Source organism: Apium graveolens, chromosome 8, assembly GCF_009905375.1.
Source record: "Apium graveolens cultivar Ventura chromosome 8, ASM990537v1, whole genome shotgun sequence".
Classification (NCBI taxonomy): Eukaryota; Viridiplantae; Streptophyta; class Magnoliopsida; order Apiales; family Apiaceae; genus Apium; species Apium graveolens.
In genome coordinates, this window is record NC_133654.1 from 10,024,718 (window position 1) to 10,043,160 (window position 18,443).

Below are 18,443 nucleotides of genomic sequence, written 5' to 3' on the forward strand. Positions count from 1 at the left end.
TGGGTATACGCCTGTTAGTCATGTGAATACCTTTCAAAAAATTAAATGGATTCACATGTTTGTTATGCATATTTTTTGTTAAATTTTTAGAAGCTGAATACGCATTCATGTAATATCTTACAAAAAATTGAAGAGATTTTCATGCTCGTCATACGTATTTTTTGTTAAAATTTTAAAAGCTGAATACACATTTTTGTAATACGTATTTCGTGAATATTTTAGACGAACAACATTCCCGATCAATAATTTGGGCAGTTAAAATCATAAAATGATGTATTTTGTACATTCTCTCACCTATCATATTAAGAGTTCTCTCACCTATCATATTAAGAGGGGAAATATTACAAATTTGACAAAGTTTTAAATTGAAAACCAATCATGTGTGTATATCTTGTCGAAATTAATATAGTATTAGCGTATAGTTCAACCCCATCCATTATTAGTTCTTCAAAAATACTCAAAATAGTATGCCTCATTTGTTAATAGTTGCGTATTCCTATTGTTTACTCTTACAATTGATTTATTTATAGAGAATTAGGATTTGATTTCATGTTCTATGCTAAGATATGTTCTAGAAACAATTACAACAGGGAGTTTTTAACACATAAAACACTATTCGAATAACCAAAGAAATCGAGAGTTTTAAAAATTAAGGAAACTAAATAGAAGGTAAGTAAAATAATTTTATTTCGCTTTATAATTATGTCTCCGAATTTTTAAAAGTAGCGAAAATAAGTGTCAATAAATATAAATTTGACAAATTTTCACCGTAAAAATGGAATGAAAGAATTTTATTTTTTAGTCATTTCCTTTCTTTTCCATATTGATTACCCAGTACGTATCCGAATAATAGCGGCTGCGGGTTATCTACGATAAAAGAAAACCAAATTTGTAAGAAAAATGGTTTGCACCTCTAACTAACTTACTCAAAGGGTTCTAAATGATAATGGTCAATTAAATATTATTATTTTTTATAAATAAATTGAATAATATTTCCAGATGTATTAATATAAACTTACTAAAACAATATGACTCGTATATGCAATTCCTTTTTTTTAAATTGCTCCAGAATAATTTTAAGATCTTTAACACTTACTTAATCCATAAGTTCTAGCAGATGTACTAACTAGAGAAAAATATTAGAACGTCTAAATTAATAACCAAAACAACTTTGAATGTGTCAAATTAATTATCAATCCTTCTGTTGTTGTGAACATATAAATCCAAGGGTCGTGGTCCTCACAATCGTGTCAGGAACTGTTTAAATAATACACTATTTCAGGTGTGTCGGATGTATATTTCAATGGTTTGGATTGATTTTTTTTTTACCTTCCGCTATAAATATCCGCGGAAAGAACTTTCCTTTCGGCGGATATTTATAGCGGAAGGTAATTTTTTTTTTAATATAGGCCCTTGAAATAAAGATTTAAGGGTTATGAAATACTGTATTAGATATGGTTTATTTAACGGATAATTGTTAGGGATTAAAACCCTAAATCTAATTATATCAAACATAAGTAATGCTATATCTTCTTAATATAATTCGAAATTCCAAAAATATTTTTAAACGACGCGTGACATATTTCTGAAATATATATGAATGCACGATGAACCATTTGTTAATAATAAGATAACAATAACACTACGATAACTCTAAATGATTTCGAAAATAATTTCACGGACTCTTACATTTCTAATCGTATAATCCAATATAGGCCCAAAAAATCACCCTTCCCCTGAATGTCCTTATTTTTTTTTCTCAATGAAATTATTATTTTATAGCAATAAAATAAAAATAAAAATAGGTAATTTAAGTAAGAACATTTATTACAAAATCATCCTCATCACATCTCTCTGTTTCTTCGAATTATAAAATTACGCGGTCACTCTCTTTTCTCCCCCTTTTCTCTCTCTCTCTCTGCTGATCTCTCTGAGGGAAAGAAAGAGATTCTCAACACTCCCACATATACACACTCTCTCCCTGTTTCTATAATTCTTGTTTTAATTTGATGCAGCAGCAATGTCCCCATTAAATTCACTGGATTTGTTTCTCTTTTCTGCTAGCAAAGCCTGTGCTTCATCTCTAGGCCTTTTTGTGCAGATCCAGGTTTATTTTTTTTAATTCAAGTTTTGATTTTTAGTGGGTGTTTTTGTTTTTTTGTGTTAGTTAAGTGTGCAAAATTTCAAGATTTTTAGTGGTGATTTTCAAGATTTTCTTGAATTTTTTGCTTAGTGATTTGATGGATCTGATTGTTGGTTTTTTGGGTGGTAAAGTTTTGAACTTTATGTGTTTCGAGTGTCGATTTTTGTGGGTTTTTGTTGTTACATTGTAATGTACATCATGTGTTGTTGGATTGTAGTAAGAATGAAGAGTTAATAATTGGTAAAGAGTTGAAATTGGACTAATTAGTAAAATTTGGAATGATTGAAGTAAGTAGGAATTGAGGTTGAATTGAATTGTACGCGTCGAGGAATGTTTTGTTTATTAAGTTGTAGAGTTGGGTATTTGGATTTTCCAGGAGGCTTGTGCACCAGATATGACAACTTGTGGTATTTCAAGTTGTATATGACTATTGGTGGTAATATCCTTTGCGGAAATGAGGATGTTGAAAATGGAAATGTTTTTACACTGTTAGACACTAAACTAATAGAATCTAGACATAGTGGTCGAGATGGTGAGGAATGGAGTCATGTTGTGTAGATAGCAGGCTGAGCAGCTGAGCCTAGACAATAGAGACTTAAACCTCGTTGAGGACATGACCCTAGATAGGAGTTCCTCGTTGAGTGATTCAAGTATTTAACAAGCGGAAGGTGGGAGTTCTGGGTTTAGAGGTGGGGTAAACGGTTTAGTGTTTTTTGGGCTATAGCGTCCCTTTGTTAGTTTGGGCTATAAGTACCTAATATTTAGTTTTTTTTTCATCTTTAATCCAGTGCTCGTATTTATGCGTTCTATTAATGCTTTGCACTGTACAAGCTGAGGATCTTTGCGGAAACAACCTCTCTATTTTTAGGAGTAGAAGTAAGGTCTTCATATGGCCTACCATCCCCGTTATTTTGAAGTTTGAACTGGACATCGTAAAAGAGAAGACTGGAGTGCTTTTATTTTATAGTAATCAGAGTTAGATAGGGCTTTTGTACAATGTGCTTTTACTTGGCAGAGAAGAAAAGAACGTGCTTCGGTGTTTTCTTGTACAACTGCATAAATAGAGTCCCAGTTTGTTGTTAGAACGTGTTTTAGTGTTGTCTTGTCTAATTGCACAACGAGAGTCCAACAAGGTTGAGAGCCCAATTTTGAATGTTAAAACTCAATGCTCGGTGTTACTCATAAAATTAATGTGAATTTCTCGGTTTATTCATGTTAGCTAATATACTTGTAGCTTCATTAATCTAGTCTGGTTTGATGATCAATATGTTTCTTTGGTGCTGCAGGGATATGTGATTTGCTTACTCCTTGCTCTAGGATGGGCATGTGCTGCTTATGTCAGGTTTGGATATGTAATATTAGATTATTTAGTTTGTGAATATGTCAACGCAGTTGTCTATTAATCACAATAGTAAATGCTTCAGAACTGAAGGAGTTAGTGGACCGTTTTTCTCAATTTTATAGGGGTAGAGAGATAAGAATTATGAAGAATCGGATGAAAGATGGCAATAGCTTGGCATTTCTTTATCACGATATAAATGAGTTTGAGCATTCAAAGCAGGTCAACTTACCCAGAGTGACAGTTGTAATGCCTTTGAAAGGGTTCGGTGAGCACAATTTACACAACTGGAGAACTCAGGTATTAGCCAGCAAGTTTTCTTGAGTTGTTGAAATATCTGAACCTTTGCTGTATCTGTTTTCCCAACTGTCTTATATGCTGCAAAACAGTACCTGTTAACCATTGTTATTAAAAAATGGAGGTCAAAGTACCTGCTTCCTATCTCGGATGATGTAGAAAACTATTATTATGACACAAAAATTCAGTGTCTCTTTACTGTTGTTTGACTTAAGTCATCTCTGGACAAATGTGGCATGTGCCTTACTTACATCAATTCGTCACTATTAAGAAACATATAGATGGCATTCCTATAAATGCATGAAGTCCTGTATGTGTAATATACGGGGACTCATGTTTCGCCCAAAGTTTACGATATACGATGTTATCAAAGATAATTAGAGACAAGTAACAACTCTTTTTTTAATTTAAAATTTTCAGTTATGAAAGTGGAAATGTTTATTATAGAATAAAGATCCAATGCAGCCTGTCGTTCTTAGCATTGCTTACAACTTGTTATGCTTTACGTGATAAAACGAGATATATAAAGGTCAGGAAGACTTTTTGGTTTGCAACAGTCCATGTTATCGTACTGCAGCTTTGTGTTTTCAAGGATTCCTGATAACTTCCCCTGCCTGGAATATTTTGTTCTTCCTTCTCAGATATCACTGAAACAAAATTCCTGGCCCATTAAGACATTTAATTTTTATGCACTTTGTCATGTATGTATTATTCTAATGTGAATCATATATGTGATATGTCTTAGTATTTGCACCAAGAGACACCTTTAGTATTCCTACCTAGTAACTTCCCTTATCTCTTGCAGCCAAATATATTCCGAAACAATTTTCACTTGTACAGATTAAAGGTATTCAATGAGTATACTAATGCTTCACATCAAAATTCGAAACTAAGCAACATTCTTAAGTATTTTACCATATCAACTTTACTAGGGTAAAATATTTGAACTTTGAAATTAGGACTAATTTTCCCAAATCAACCACGGAGTCTGCATGTTTTCCAATTACTTTTTGTTCAATAAAAAATAAGGCACAAATGACGTATTTGCTACTTCCTTTTTTCCTTTGCTACTGTAAAGAGCATTTTAACGTACAATTTCTAGTAGCTTATCAAGAATAATGATAGTGGCATCAGTCATGGAAGGCTAAAACTTTTTTCCCTGATAACTGAAAAGGCGAAAAGCTTATTAATGGAGTTAGTTTTTTAGAGCACGTTGCTCTCTTTGATAAGTAGACAATTTTGTGTCAAAGGTGATCATGTTGCTCTTGTACAGCCTTTAAGCAGCACAAGTATATTTTTGAACTAAATATCTATCTGTCTAAACTGCAGATTACTTCCTTATATGGTGGTCCCCTGGAATTCCTTTTTATGGTCGATAGCACAGAAGACCCTGCTTATCATGCTGTATCTCATTTACTATCAGATTTTAAGGTATTCTATATTTACTCTAGATATTAGATGAAAATAGTTGGGTTTCAAACCTTCATTTTTTTCTTGTTAAAATGTAGCAAAAATGTTATTTAAAGACATCAATTTTGTTAAAAATATTTTCTAGGCATATATGGGGCAAGTGTTGTATTCACCTTTTGCTTTTGATATATATCACAAAGCACCAAAAGTTTAGCTCTCTGAACATTCTTCATGCCCTTAAATTGGCATTCCTGTGAGTATGAGACCAAATGTGTGTAGTAATTTCTGAATGCGTGTTAATGGCTTTTTAAAATAAGAAATGTGCGCTTGAATTTTGGTATCTGCACTTCTTGATGCAGATAGTGTGACTTATATTGTGCTATGACATGAACCTACCACACTATAGCTAATTCTAATATATTAAAAGTGCTAAATAATCAGCTAAATTTAATGGACGGATCAAAATTCATAAATATTTCAAATATTTATTTCTTACTTGGTTACTTCACTTGTCTTTAGGATGATGTTGATGCGAAGGTTATTGTTGCTGGCCCATCAACAACTTGCAGTCAGAAAATTCACAATCAGTTGGTAAGTAGCAGATCGGTGATACATTTTCTTAAAGTTTTTTTTGCAAAGTATGACAAAACATAAATGTTAAAGGGGATCAATCAGTAAAAAGAGAAAAGAGAGAAGCAGAGAATTTTGTGCCTGTACATTATTATCACTTCTAATGCACCTATTACAATGAGGTATAGCCTCTTTTTATAGAGAAAACAAATCTTGTTCACTACTCGTGTTACAATACATGATGTCACTATGATGACATCTCACGCTAATGAAACTGTGTCCTACAGGTTGGGGTAGAGAAAATGCACAAGGACAGCAAGTATGTGCTGTTTCTGGATGATGATGTTAGACTGCATCCAGGGTCCATTGGAGCCCTAACCGCAGAGATGGAAAAGAATCCCGAGGTATGTTAATCCTGATGTTATTGGCATTTATAATCACCCCGAAAAATATAGCTAATCTAAATGATTTTCATGGATATTATATAATCTTTTTTTTTTACAAAATTTCTTTGGACATATTGTGCAGATATTTATTCAAACAGGATACCCTCTGGATTTACCATCCGGAAGTTTGGGAAGTTACTGTATCTATGAATATCACATGGTATGCCACTATCTAGTGCTTTATGTTTCCTTTTACTTAGCATATACACACATGTGTCCAAGTCACTTCTTTTTTTGTCCAAGTTGCTTTTCTTTGATCGTGAAATATCGATTGCTTGTTGAACCCTGCGAATTGCGTGAATGGAAATGTTCATCTCTTACCAAAAACAAGGCACACTAAACTTGTACTGTAACCATTATATCCTTATTGCTGATTGTTCTTGCAAATATGAAATATAATTATTTTATTGGTTGAGGATGAGGGGAGTTGAATTTATTAGTATTATTATTAATCCTACGCATCTTCTGTCTAAGTTATCATCTGTCTAAAATATTATGTAAAAGACCGATCTTGGGATTTCATGTGATTATAGGTGGAACTTAAAGTTTCCATTCACATGTTCTCTCGTTGCTCAGCAGTCCTGAGCATGTGGAACTATAACGATCTCGTGACATCTGTTCTATAAGAGACTTCGACATGCAATATTTGGGTTTTCTCACTTTGATTCTATTTTTATGTGGCCCGTGCCTTTTTATAATATGTTGTTTATTGATATCTGGTCTGTATAATGCTTGTATTTTTTTCCCTTTGAATGAGCTTGTATATATTGTATTATATAAACATTATGAAATTATAATCCGCTTGAACTTCGACATGTTAAATTTGTTGCAGCCCTGTTCAATGGGATTTGCAACTGGTGGTAGGACATTCTTTTTGTGGGGAGGATGCATGATGGCAAGTTTATTCTGCTCAAGTTTCTCTAGTCTATATAGTTAATACCTGTTTTACTGTTTTGCTTAGGAGGAATTATTTTTCAGATGCATTCAGATGATTTTAGAACAGACCGACATGGTGTGGTTTCAGGACTCCGTGATGGCGGATACTCCGATGATATGACTCTTGCTGCTATAGCTGGTAATGCATTTGGCAGACACATCTCCATAGACTGGCTTCAGTAATTTTTTAAATTATCATCAATCACAGAATCACTAAAGCTTTCCTTAATGATTATCAAGATCATACTCACAATGTTACCAGCTTATGTAGTAGTCTTAATTTTAGTGTGAGTCACATTATCAGGAATCAGCTACACAGTGATAGTTGGATTTGATAATTGCACTTGAAAGTCCTCAGCCCACTGGGCAGCTTGCCACCTTTGAGCTACTACCGATTTAAGTTTGCTAATTTAGAATACTAGTAACTTGATACTTTCGGCCAAAGTTTTTACTTGCAAGCAAATCACAAATTAGTATGACAGAAGAGTATCACTTTGATACATTAAACATTCTGGAAAACATGGATCCTGACTTGCATTTGTAGGGATTGAACTACTGTATTGATAGAAGCCATCGTATTTTTAGGGGCACATAAGAGGCTTATTACATCCCCACCAGTCGCTGTTTTCCCTCATCCTCTTGCCACTGATCTTAATTTTTCAAGGTTTGTGAAAAACACATATTCCTCTGTTTCTCTATATAAAATATCACTTATTTTCTAATGTTATTTAATCTTCCTTGAACTATTATGGCTGTGTTATAGGTATTGGAACTACTTGAGGAAGCAAACATTCGTTTTGGAGTCATACACATCATATGCAAACTGGATAATGAACCGTGCATTATTTTCTGTTCACTTCTATCTATCGTGGGGATTTGTAGCACCGTATATCATGACAATGATTCATATTGCAGCAGCGCTAAGATACTATTTTGCGGATTATTTTCCGGGACAAACGGACTTCACTTCTGCTGGTGAGAACACTACTACTTATTTTTAGGTAGGTTGTTTGATGCAGATAGTGTGTTCTACGTGTGTCATACTCCTACAGACTTGGGCTATAGGGCTTTACTGTGGATTTTGCATACTACTAGTCCATGGGTGTAACATACTCATTTTACATCTTTTTCATGTAGTTTTCCCTCACAAGTACGTGCAGTAACTCTGACTGTAGTATAATGTACAAAGTATATTATTACTACCAAGGCACCATCAACTACTTTATAGGTTGTTTTTGGGCATCAATGAACATGTGTGTGGGAGTCTTTGCTTCAGGAATCAGTCTTTAGAACAGAAAAAACCCAATATTACATATAAAGGGGCACGCTCCACTATAAACTTTACAAACCTCCAAAATTCACCATGTATACACGGTATGCAATAAATATATTAGTAGGATTCACCAAAATATTCTGAATATAAAATATAGAAACTTGGTTCACCAAAACACATCTAAAATTCACTAAAAATATAAATGCTGTTTCCCTTAATTTGTAGGCTAAATGGTTTGTATTTGAATACAAGCCTATATATTTATCTGATTCTAGTTTCTGTCGTACTATTATTTGTATAGAAATGTAAAATGGATTAACAATGGCAGCTGCTAGTGCTTAGACTTGGACAAGATACAGGATATTTTTGGCAATATATATTTTCAAATGTACTATATTATCTATTTATGTTTTAATATATTTTCCCAGGTTTGTGGGTTGGGCTCCAAGCATTGTGTACTGTTGTAGAACTACTTTCAATGTGGAACTTGACAAGAATAGAAGTTCAGCTATGTAACATGTTATCTCCAGAGGCGCCTTCACTTTCACTCGCTTCTTATAATTGGGCCCTTGTAAGCTCTTTGGAACCTTTTATTAATGCATGCAATATTACATAGTAACCACTAGCTTGATCATCCATTCTTTTCCCACAACATTTTGTTAGTCCACTGGGAGACAATGATGAATATACTAATCAATATCAAGGGTTTGAACAGGTGTTCGTTGCAATGCTGGTGGACAATTTCTTATACCCCTTTTCTGCGCTGCGTTCTCATTTTTCTCAGTCTATCAATTGGTCTGGTATTCGGTACCACTTGAAGAATGGGAAAATACACAAGGCATGTTATTCTGTTCTTGTCAACTTTCTCTTTATTGGTTATTGGTATAGAAGGTTCCTGTCTAAAATCAGGAAATTTTTACTTAATCTGTGGTTCTGATTCACTTTTTCAAAAGATGGCCACTTCTTCTGTATTAATATGTTAGTACTGGTATGTATTTTTGATAATTTATTAAGTGATGTGCTATATATTCTTTGCAAGATCTGAGCACTAGTGAACAGCACTTGAAATAAGCTGTTGATTTTTGTTAACAATTTGAATTAATGTTTTGGCAGATTGAAAGAAGCAAGGAAAAGGGTCCGAAATTTACAGATTTGGGCGGAAAGCACCTTTACGGAAGGAGAGGAGCTCCAGCAAAGATCTCAATTCTTGGTTTGTTGTCTAAAACTTTGACTCACTGGCGGGATCCCAAGAAATTGGACGTATAGAACTGCATTTCAACCAAAAGTAAACATGTGATTATTTCTGTTGTGCATTTGATAGTCAGCAAGGACTTGCAAATATTATTTTTCTCATGATCTGATGGCGATGAAGGCCTTCAACACAAATTTAGTTCCAATTATTTTTGACCCTTGTTAAGATAGCTGATTAGTCTCATAGATTAATTTGCCAGGGTCGTAGATTCACATCATCATTCAATTAATTGATTGTTTTTTTCTTTTTTCAAACCTCCCTTATGAGGCTGCTCTTGTAACGATTGTTCTGTAAATTTTTGATACATTTGAAGAAAGAATATTGGTAATTTTATACCTTCGAAAATTGAAAGGAAACTTTGTGATATCGTGCAGTAATTTGTCGTGCATCTGATTGAATGATATTTTTTTTCTCGTTCAAGCTTCTTATCTTATGACTAGCAGTAATGATTTATGAGCCTGAGGTTGCATGAATTCATGAAACAAAAGCGCAGGCGACCAGAAACAAGGTAGCATACGAACAGTACAGAATTCATAAATCTTGCTTGTTCCTAATATTATTTCTCAGCAAAATGAATTGCATATTTGAGAAAGGTCAAATTTAAGCATATGATAACTGATTATATCATTATAGAAGTAAATTTTTCTTGCATCTCTTAGTAGTAAAACGTTGCATATATTTTGTTGTCTATTTGCAAATAATTCGGAAAACAATTTACACTTGTTGATGAAAAATATACCAAATAAGTTGATTAAAACATTTCCACGAACAAAAAACAGAACATAGCATATATAGATCACGTTCAAATACATTGAAAAACATGTCCACAAAACATAACATGGAGACCAACATGTCCCCAAACACAAAAACATAAACACCAAGTTCAAATCATCCTTTCTGATTACAGGACTTTTATTTATTTGAATGAAAAACAGACTCCAAAACACAATAGCTAATGACACGACCAGTTCAACACTTCTTTCAGCTGCAGAGCGGACTACTCCTCGTCAGTATTTCCTTCCTCCTCGAACCCGGGGTTGTCCTCAATTACTGAAGGTGGATCCCAAACTTTCATCTGTAATATATCAGAAAATTCTGGAATTATTATGCCAAAACATGCATGTAATAAGACTGGGAATGGGATGAAGGCTTACCCTAAAATAAAACTCTATTCTGTTCTTGAACCTTTCACGCTCAAGCATCACTTCTCTTAAAGCTTCCTGAAGACTGCTTACAACCACGAATGAGTTAGTCGACAGGTTATTAAGATATACTATTCACTTTTGAATTCTAGGAAAACGGATGAAACTCTTTAAGAATATGTAACATGCCACAAAAGAAATTAGATAAAGTGGTCAAACCCCCTAAAAATTAGTACTACGTATCAGTGAGGCACTTATAACTCTTTTGTTTACTGCAATAGACACTTATTAATCATAGAAGTATAACATCTGAAACAGGTATGTTATACTTGGCATTTCTGCTCTAGTTTGTGATAGGTCATACCTCTGCGGATCATTCCTATATTCCAAGAGATGTGCCACTTCATAATATATCGGATTTTCAAATTTAACCACCTTAGATTGCACATTAGCAGCTCCAACGCTAAAAAAATGCAATTAAAGTATATTAGCTTGATAATTTAAAAACTATGTGATAATTACCCAATGCTCATTAAACTTTAAGATATGTAGACAATTGCAGACACTTAAATTTAACATTTTTTCTTTAACTTTTCAGACGAACCGAATACGATGTCAAATGAGAAAATAAAACTATTCCAGGAAAAAATCATATTAATTTTCTTGTCAACCACATAGTTTCCCACCTGATGCAGTGACTTTTCAGCTGAGTACTTAATACCAAGACTGAATGAAGATCAAGAGGAGTTTTCTTTCTGCGAAAGATCAAAATATGTTATCACCGTCAGAGAAATTTAAATAATAAGTTTTTAAATACAGTGAAATTTGACAACTATTCTTAAATATAGAGAGCTCACAGTTCTTGCTCCATTTCTGTGAGCACATTCCCTGTTCTCTCAAAAAATAAGTTCAGAGCTTCCTCGGCATAGAACTCCATATTATTTCTCTGTCCAAAGTTTTCCAGTGCACTAAAGTTCTCATTTAGGTGACCCTGCAAAACCAGTGTCATCAAATTGCTATTTTCTAGCACCAACAAAGTTTTGTCAAAGGAATTGAGAATCATGTAATTAACTCTAAATATATGAAATCATGATACACATATAGTAGCTAAATTGCAACTTAAAGATCATAGTAGATAAAAATCAGCAGTTCTTGTGAGTTACAGATCCTAAGTAACAGAACACATAGTGATACAAAAGGTAACGATCATAAAACCTCAGCAAACAGGTGTTGCCTAGTCTCAGCAATCTGTTCAACCATGCGATTCAAGTCCATCCTCTAAAGTAAATTTTGTGATTCCGGATGCAGACTGCAGAGGTGATAAACTCAAAGAGAGATTTATATAGTTGCACTGCTGTAAGCCTGCAGTAAATGTATATGATGCGAATTAATATCATCCGCTACTCGTGCATTCAATACCTTTTGCAACATAGTGTATAGTCAAACATTTCAGATCTTATTAACCGAACCATTAATGATATTACGATTACAAGTGAAACACGCAAGTGAATACTTAAGATCACCACATTCAATAAAATTCCACTTTAATTGCATTCCAACGAATATCTAATAACAGACTGAAATTAAAAAAAAAATGCATGAACCACGTCACTAACTAGTCTTAAAGCGCTAACTACAAAGGAGAGAAATAATAAATATTAAATTATCAATGATGCATATACTATCCTAACTGCTTGAGTTGCATTTATGCCGATGAAGTTCCAATTTGACACGTGTACCCATCCGTTTTGCAAAATTTTAACTCTGAAATACACTGTCCAGCATCCGATACACTTGTCAGAGCTGGGCATAGGTACTTTAAAGGGTAAATGTTAAACTGAATAGGGGTATGCAAGATACATATTTATTCACAAATCTAATTCTTGCTATGATAAAAAGAAGATAACCTGTAATTTTAATGCAAAATGAAATAGGCGATTATGCATTTGCATTTAATTTTGTACCTGTATTCTAACGATTTAATTAATACTTTAAAGCAAAAATCCTTAATCTTCAAAACATTAGGTTATACAGTATTATATACACTAAAGGATTCACAAACTATTGTTTATAGACAAAGATCTGCTTAACAACAAGCCATTTTTACCTGTATTCGATTTTAACACTGAATAAGGGTAGCAAAACAATTAAAAATCAGAAATGTCAATGGTAGGACGAGACTTCATTGAAGAACAAACTTCCTCTAATGCACATAGGAAACTATTGAACATGAAGGATATAAAGAAGTGGCATAAATTCAAGATAATTTTTTTTGTCTTTCAGTATGCATTATAATTTAAACTATATAATGAGTGCTAATTTCATATCTTCCGTTTACTAGTAATGATGGTGAATATTATTTTTTTTTGACTCTAAAACAATGATTGAAGAAATGGCTTCTACTTAAGCTTCAAGAAAATCAGATAGGTATCGTAAAATTAAAATTCAAATGAAAAAGGATACGGCCAGAGTAATAATTCATGTTTGGAGCTTAAGAGGAGGGGAAGATGATAAAAAATAGGACTGGATTAAGGGAGGCCAAAGTAGCATACCTGAACAAGTTGAGAGTTTTGGCATGTGCAAATAATAAAACAGTCATATTTATATTTGTTCGAAATAAATGCAATAAATTATGAGCAATCCTAGAGATCCCAAAAAACTCCCAAAAAAGTTCCCAAATGACACATGACGAGTTTTAATTTGTGGGCGCATATTTATGCACGAGTGCTCCATTATTTTTTAAAGGGAATCACCAATTATAACATGACACTTCTGCATTTGAGAACGTTTTTGGAAATATTTTTCGGACATCTAGAATTTCTCATAAAAATATTACATTACCCAGAAAACAAGCAAGTAAATTGCATCATAAAATTGTGTTTGTGCATAACACATTCGACATATGCCTTGCACTAAAACGCATTCAAACAACACGTTTTCCGCAACTTTGTTTCGCATATTATTGGTCAATGCCAACTCTTCCCGAATTCTCATATTCGTCGTCTTATCTCCAAATTTTGCTAAAAACGATTCGTTACATCAACATTAATTCAATATTTACATAAATACAGCTAGATATTTTAATTACGAGGAACAAAGTTTTCTTTTTTGAATAATTAGACATATATCTAGTACAAAAGATTCTAATAAATCTCGGGGCCAGAACAAAGTTAATTGTTAGTCATTTTGTAACAATCAATCAAAAAACTAGATACTCAAATCTATATCTATCTATACTACTATATTAAAGCGGAATTCACAACAAATCATTGGTTGATACGTGTGTTCAACATGCTTACTTTGTATCAACAAAATCTGTAAAATCAGCTTATTATAATTTAATACAAACATGCTTATCAAAACCCAATACATCAACGAAATTTGAAAAACCGGCTTATTAAAATTTGACATAAACATGCTTATAAAAATCCAATACAAAGTGATAACATAAATTTACAATCCAAAATCATAATAATTCGTTAGTCCTTTAAATAGTTATATCTATATCCAATTTAGATATATTAATGTCCAAATTAAGATAATATTATTATGCACAATAAAAGCATATTAGAATCATAACATTATCGGTATCATATTTAAAAAACGTAAATATATATATTAAAATATAAAGAAAATTATAAAAATATTAAAAATAAACCATGAATTGCATTTGTTATTACAGTTAAATCTCAGTGAAATAATAATCAATAAAATAATAACCTCGTTAAAATAATATTTTTTCCGGTCACAACATAATGGACAGAATATATTTTACTCCCGGTAAAATAATAAACTCATTAAAATAATATTTTTTCTTGGTCCGACCCTATTACTTTAAAAGGTTTAACAATAAAATCAAGACAAATAGAAAAATAAGAAGTTACCATAGTTGAGCAGCCTCGAGAATGATGATGAAGAGGTTTTACAAGTACAGACTCATCCATCAGATTGTTCAAGTATTAAATCTGACCAGCTAGATAGATAACTTCAAATTCCGGCGAATGATTCCGGTGGATCACCGGAAATCGTGATAAAGCATTCACCTGATAATGGGCTTTTTTTGTTGGGCTAAGCCCGACGAGAACAAAAGTTATTTCTTTGTAAAAACCATTTTTATAGGTTCAATAATAATAGGCCAATGCAATATGACCAGTTCGATTTATTTTTTTCTTCATTTTTTTATGAATGAAGATACTCTTTTTTTTTGCTATTCAAAAATTAACTCTTAAAATTTTTTAATATCAAAATTTTAAACATTATTTTCTCTGTCCCTCTCATTTCTTTACGCTTTTCTTTTTGAATCGTATCACCAATTTTTTACATTATTTTTTATAAAAACTATTATATATTAAAATAAAGACAAGTAAAATCTTCTTCTATTTATAAGAGGACTAGGGGCAAATTGAGCCATTTTAATGGCTGTCAAATTACAATTATGCCCTTTTATGTTGAAAAATTATAAAAATGACATTATCATATAGTATAACATTGTATCTTCTAAGAATCAAACACACCTTCTACTCAAACATTTCATGTCACTACCATTGTGCTACATCACTTTTTAAGTTAATTTTAAATTTTTTATTAGATAAGCTACATATTCTCTTTTTATCAAGTTCGTTTTAATTACTTTAATTTTTGAGTATATAAAATGTTGGTATATATTATTTATGTGCTTCCTTTTTATTTAGTTTTTGTTGTTTTATTATAAAGGACAAGGGGCAAATTGAGCAATTTTAATGGCTGTCAAATTACAATTTTGCTCTTTTATGTTTAAAAATTATAAAAATGCAATTCTCAAATAGTTTATGTTAAAAATAAGTATAACATTATATCTCCCTAAGAATTGAACGTCATACCTCCTACTCAAACATTTCATGTCAATACCATTGCGATACATCACTTCTTGAATTAATTTTAAATTTTTTATTAGATAAACTACATTCTCTCTTTTTATCAAGTTCCTTTTTATTACTTTAATTTTTGAGAATATAAAATGTTGGTATATATTATTTACGTGTCTCCTTTTTATTTAGTTTTTGTAATTATATTATAAAATTTTAAAAATGACACCACCTCATATTCATTTCCAATTTGTTTCATTCACTTCACATTTATAAGTTTTCTTATTCAACCCCGATTGGTTTATATATATATATATATATATATCAGGATGAGATATATAATTTTTATATATTTTATTAAATAAAGTTTTATAAAAACAGTATTTAAAAAAATATTATAATTTTAAAAAATCTATAATTTTAATGATCAATTTTTTTACATTATATGTAATATATTTTTTTAATTTGTCATTTATTTAGATTATAAATCGGTTTTAATATGATTTAATATTAAAAACATGAGATATTATTATTTTTTATTTAAAAAATATACTAAAAATAAAAAAATATTATTTTTAATTATTTTCCGCATCCCCGTGGGAATTCCCGTTCTGCGGAGACCGGTAACGAAAAGAATCCCCGTTTCGGATTCAAGGTGTGTTCGGGGATCAGCAGCGGGGATAATAATTCCCGACCCCGAAGTGATCCGATGCATATACCTACAAACAATTTCAAATATTTTTGTTATGATTATATAGTTTTTATTTTTTTATTAATTAGAATCACATACCTTTTAATAAATATCAAATCTCAAATTATCAGGGTAAGTTACTCGACTGTGATCATCATCCTCAACTCTATGTCAAGAAAAAGCTTAGTGCCCACAGAATTCTCAGTATGCATCTCCTGATCAATTTTTGTGTTTACTGCTATTTTCATGATAAATTAGTAAGAATACTTACTTAATTGTGCTTAAATTAGTAGTTCTAGACATGTTTTTCTTTTGGACTTTCTCGTATGTTTGAGAAGAGCATTATTTGACAAATACATACGAAGGATTTATTACCTTTCGAATGCAAATTTTGATTGCATGAGAATGATAATGTGATGTTAAACTTTGGAAAAATTATTTTATTTTTGTTAGATTTGCAGGTCTTCTACATTATTCAGCAAGTATTCATAAAGAACATCAAGAAGCTCTCATTGCTTAATCAGGAAGTAAAAATGTACAAGTGCAAAACTAATTATATACTAGTTGTTTATATACAAGCTAAACTAAGTAACTGATTACAAATGCTGTTATTATTTTTGCTACGTGGTGGTAATGTGGTTGTGCTGGATAAATAACCAAACAAACTTAGCTGGTGCCAAGCTGGAAAATGAGATGCTGTATATCAACCAATACCCCCCTCAAGGTGGGAGATGGTGAGGCCTGTGGTGGAGAAGACCGATACATTCCCAACTTGGGTAACAATTCACGGAAATATGTAGAAGGAAGGACCTTGGTCAAAACGTCTGCTAATTGATGTCGTGTTGGTAAATATGACAGCTGGAGAAGCCCTTCAAGAACCCTGTGAGGAGTAAAATGACAATCAAGCTCAATGTGCTTGGTTCGCTCGTGGAAAATAGGATTCTTGGCTATATATAATGCAGATTGATTATCGCAATACAAGGTAATGGGTTTGAGGTTATCAACACCCATTTCTTCTAAAAAATGAACTAACCAAGTAATTTCAGAAGCAGCTGAGGCCATGGCACAATACTCTGCCTCAGAAGAAGATCGAGATATAGTGGACTGCTTCTTTGATTTCTATGAATACTAAAGTAATCCCAAACAACATAATGTACCCTGTAATGGATTTTTTGGTATCAACACATGAGGCCCATTCGGAACCACTAAAGGCCTGGAGAGTTAAGGAGTCTGCAGTTTTAAGAAGAATACCCTGGCCAATTTTGTGAGAAACATATCGAAGAGTATGACAAAGAGCATTATAGTGTGGCATACGAGGTTGTTGCATATATTGACTTAAGGTTTGGACTATATATGATAGATCAGGACGGGTGTTTGTCAAGTAATTAAGTTTGCCAATAAGAGATCGATAAACGTCAAGATGATCAAATAAAGGACCTGTAGTAGCTGAAAGCTTGAGATTCATAGGAAGTGGAGTGACAGCAGGTCGGGAAAGATCAATATCACAGTCATGAAGGATGTCATGAGTGAATTTCTTCTGACTGAGAATTATACCATCACTAACATAACCCACTTCAATGCCTAAAAAATAAGGCAAAATGCCTAAGTCTTTAATACTAAAAACTTGATCCAAATGTGATTTCAAATTGTCAACTTCTGGACCATTATCACCAGTTACTATTATGTCGTCCACATAAACAGCAGTAATGGTAATTGATATAGAAGATCGTTTAATAAACATGCTATAATCATTTTTGGATTGCTTATATCCAAGAAAAATCAATTCACTGACCAATTTTTCAAACCAGTTTTGAGATGCTTGTTTAAGCCCATACAATGATTTGCGTAAACGACATACTTGATTAGGACCATGAGAAATGTCAGGAGGAACTTTCATATAAACCTCTTCACTAAGATCGCCATGTAAAAAGGCGGTATTAATATCCAACTGAAATAGAGGCCATTTACGACTAGCAGCTAAAGGAATTAAACAACGGACTGAACTCATCTTAATCACGGGGGAAAACATTTCATCATAATCGACCCCATATTGTTGTGTGAATCCTTTAGCAACCAACCGAGCTTTACAACGCTCAAGGG

At 32.5% G+C, this 18,443-nt stretch overlaps 1 protein-coding gene and 1 long non-coding RNA gene across 2 annotated transcripts; one reads left to right on the forward strand and one right to left on the reverse strand.

Annotated features, from left to right (window-relative positions):
* Positions 1-1,849: 1,849 nt before the first annotated feature.
* On the forward strand, positions 1,850-10,030 carry LOC141678380 (uncharacterized). Its single transcript, XM_074484680.1, has 14 exons — positions 1,850-2,107; positions 3,430-3,485; positions 3,608-3,782; positions 5,109-5,210; positions 5,709-5,780; positions 6,047-6,163; positions 6,288-6,365; positions 7,038-7,100; positions 7,184-7,280; positions 7,727-7,805; positions 7,905-8,116; positions 8,843-8,985; positions 9,130-9,252; positions 9,528-10,030. The coding sequence occupies exons 1-14, from the start codon at positions 2,021-2,023 to the stop codon at positions 9,678-9,680; spliced, it is 1,557 nt and encodes a 518-aa protein (XP_074340781.1). The 5' UTR covers positions 1,850-2,020; the 3' UTR covers positions 9,681-10,030.
* Positions 10,031-11,665: 1,635 nt separating this feature from the next.
* On the reverse strand, positions 11,666-14,890 carry LOC141676674 (uncharacterized). The gene is made up of 3 exons (XR_012557109.1): positions 14,693-14,890; positions 12,024-12,170; positions 11,666-11,799 (listed from the first exon to the last, which is right to left on the reverse strand). It is a non-coding gene; the product is annotated as an uncharacterized LOC141676674 (long non-coding RNA).
* Between the last annotated feature and the right edge of the window lie 3,553 nt (positions 14,891-18,443).

What these genes read in the sequence shown, in the direction of transcription:
- LOC141678380 (XM_074484680.1), top strand. Translation starts at nt 2,021, where the DNA reads ATGTCCCCATTAAATTCACTGGATTTGTTTCTCTTTTCTGCTAGCAAA. An exon ending in GTATCTATGAATATCACATG is followed by an intron (nt 6,366 to 7,037) that starts GTATGCCACTAT and finishes AATTTGTTGCAG; the next exon opens with CCCTGTTCAATGGGATTTGC. An exon ending in AACGGACTTCACTTCTGCTG is followed by an intron (nt 8,117 to 8,842) that starts GTGAGAACACTA and finishes ATATTTTCCCAG; the next exon opens with GTTTGTGGGTTGGGCTCCAA.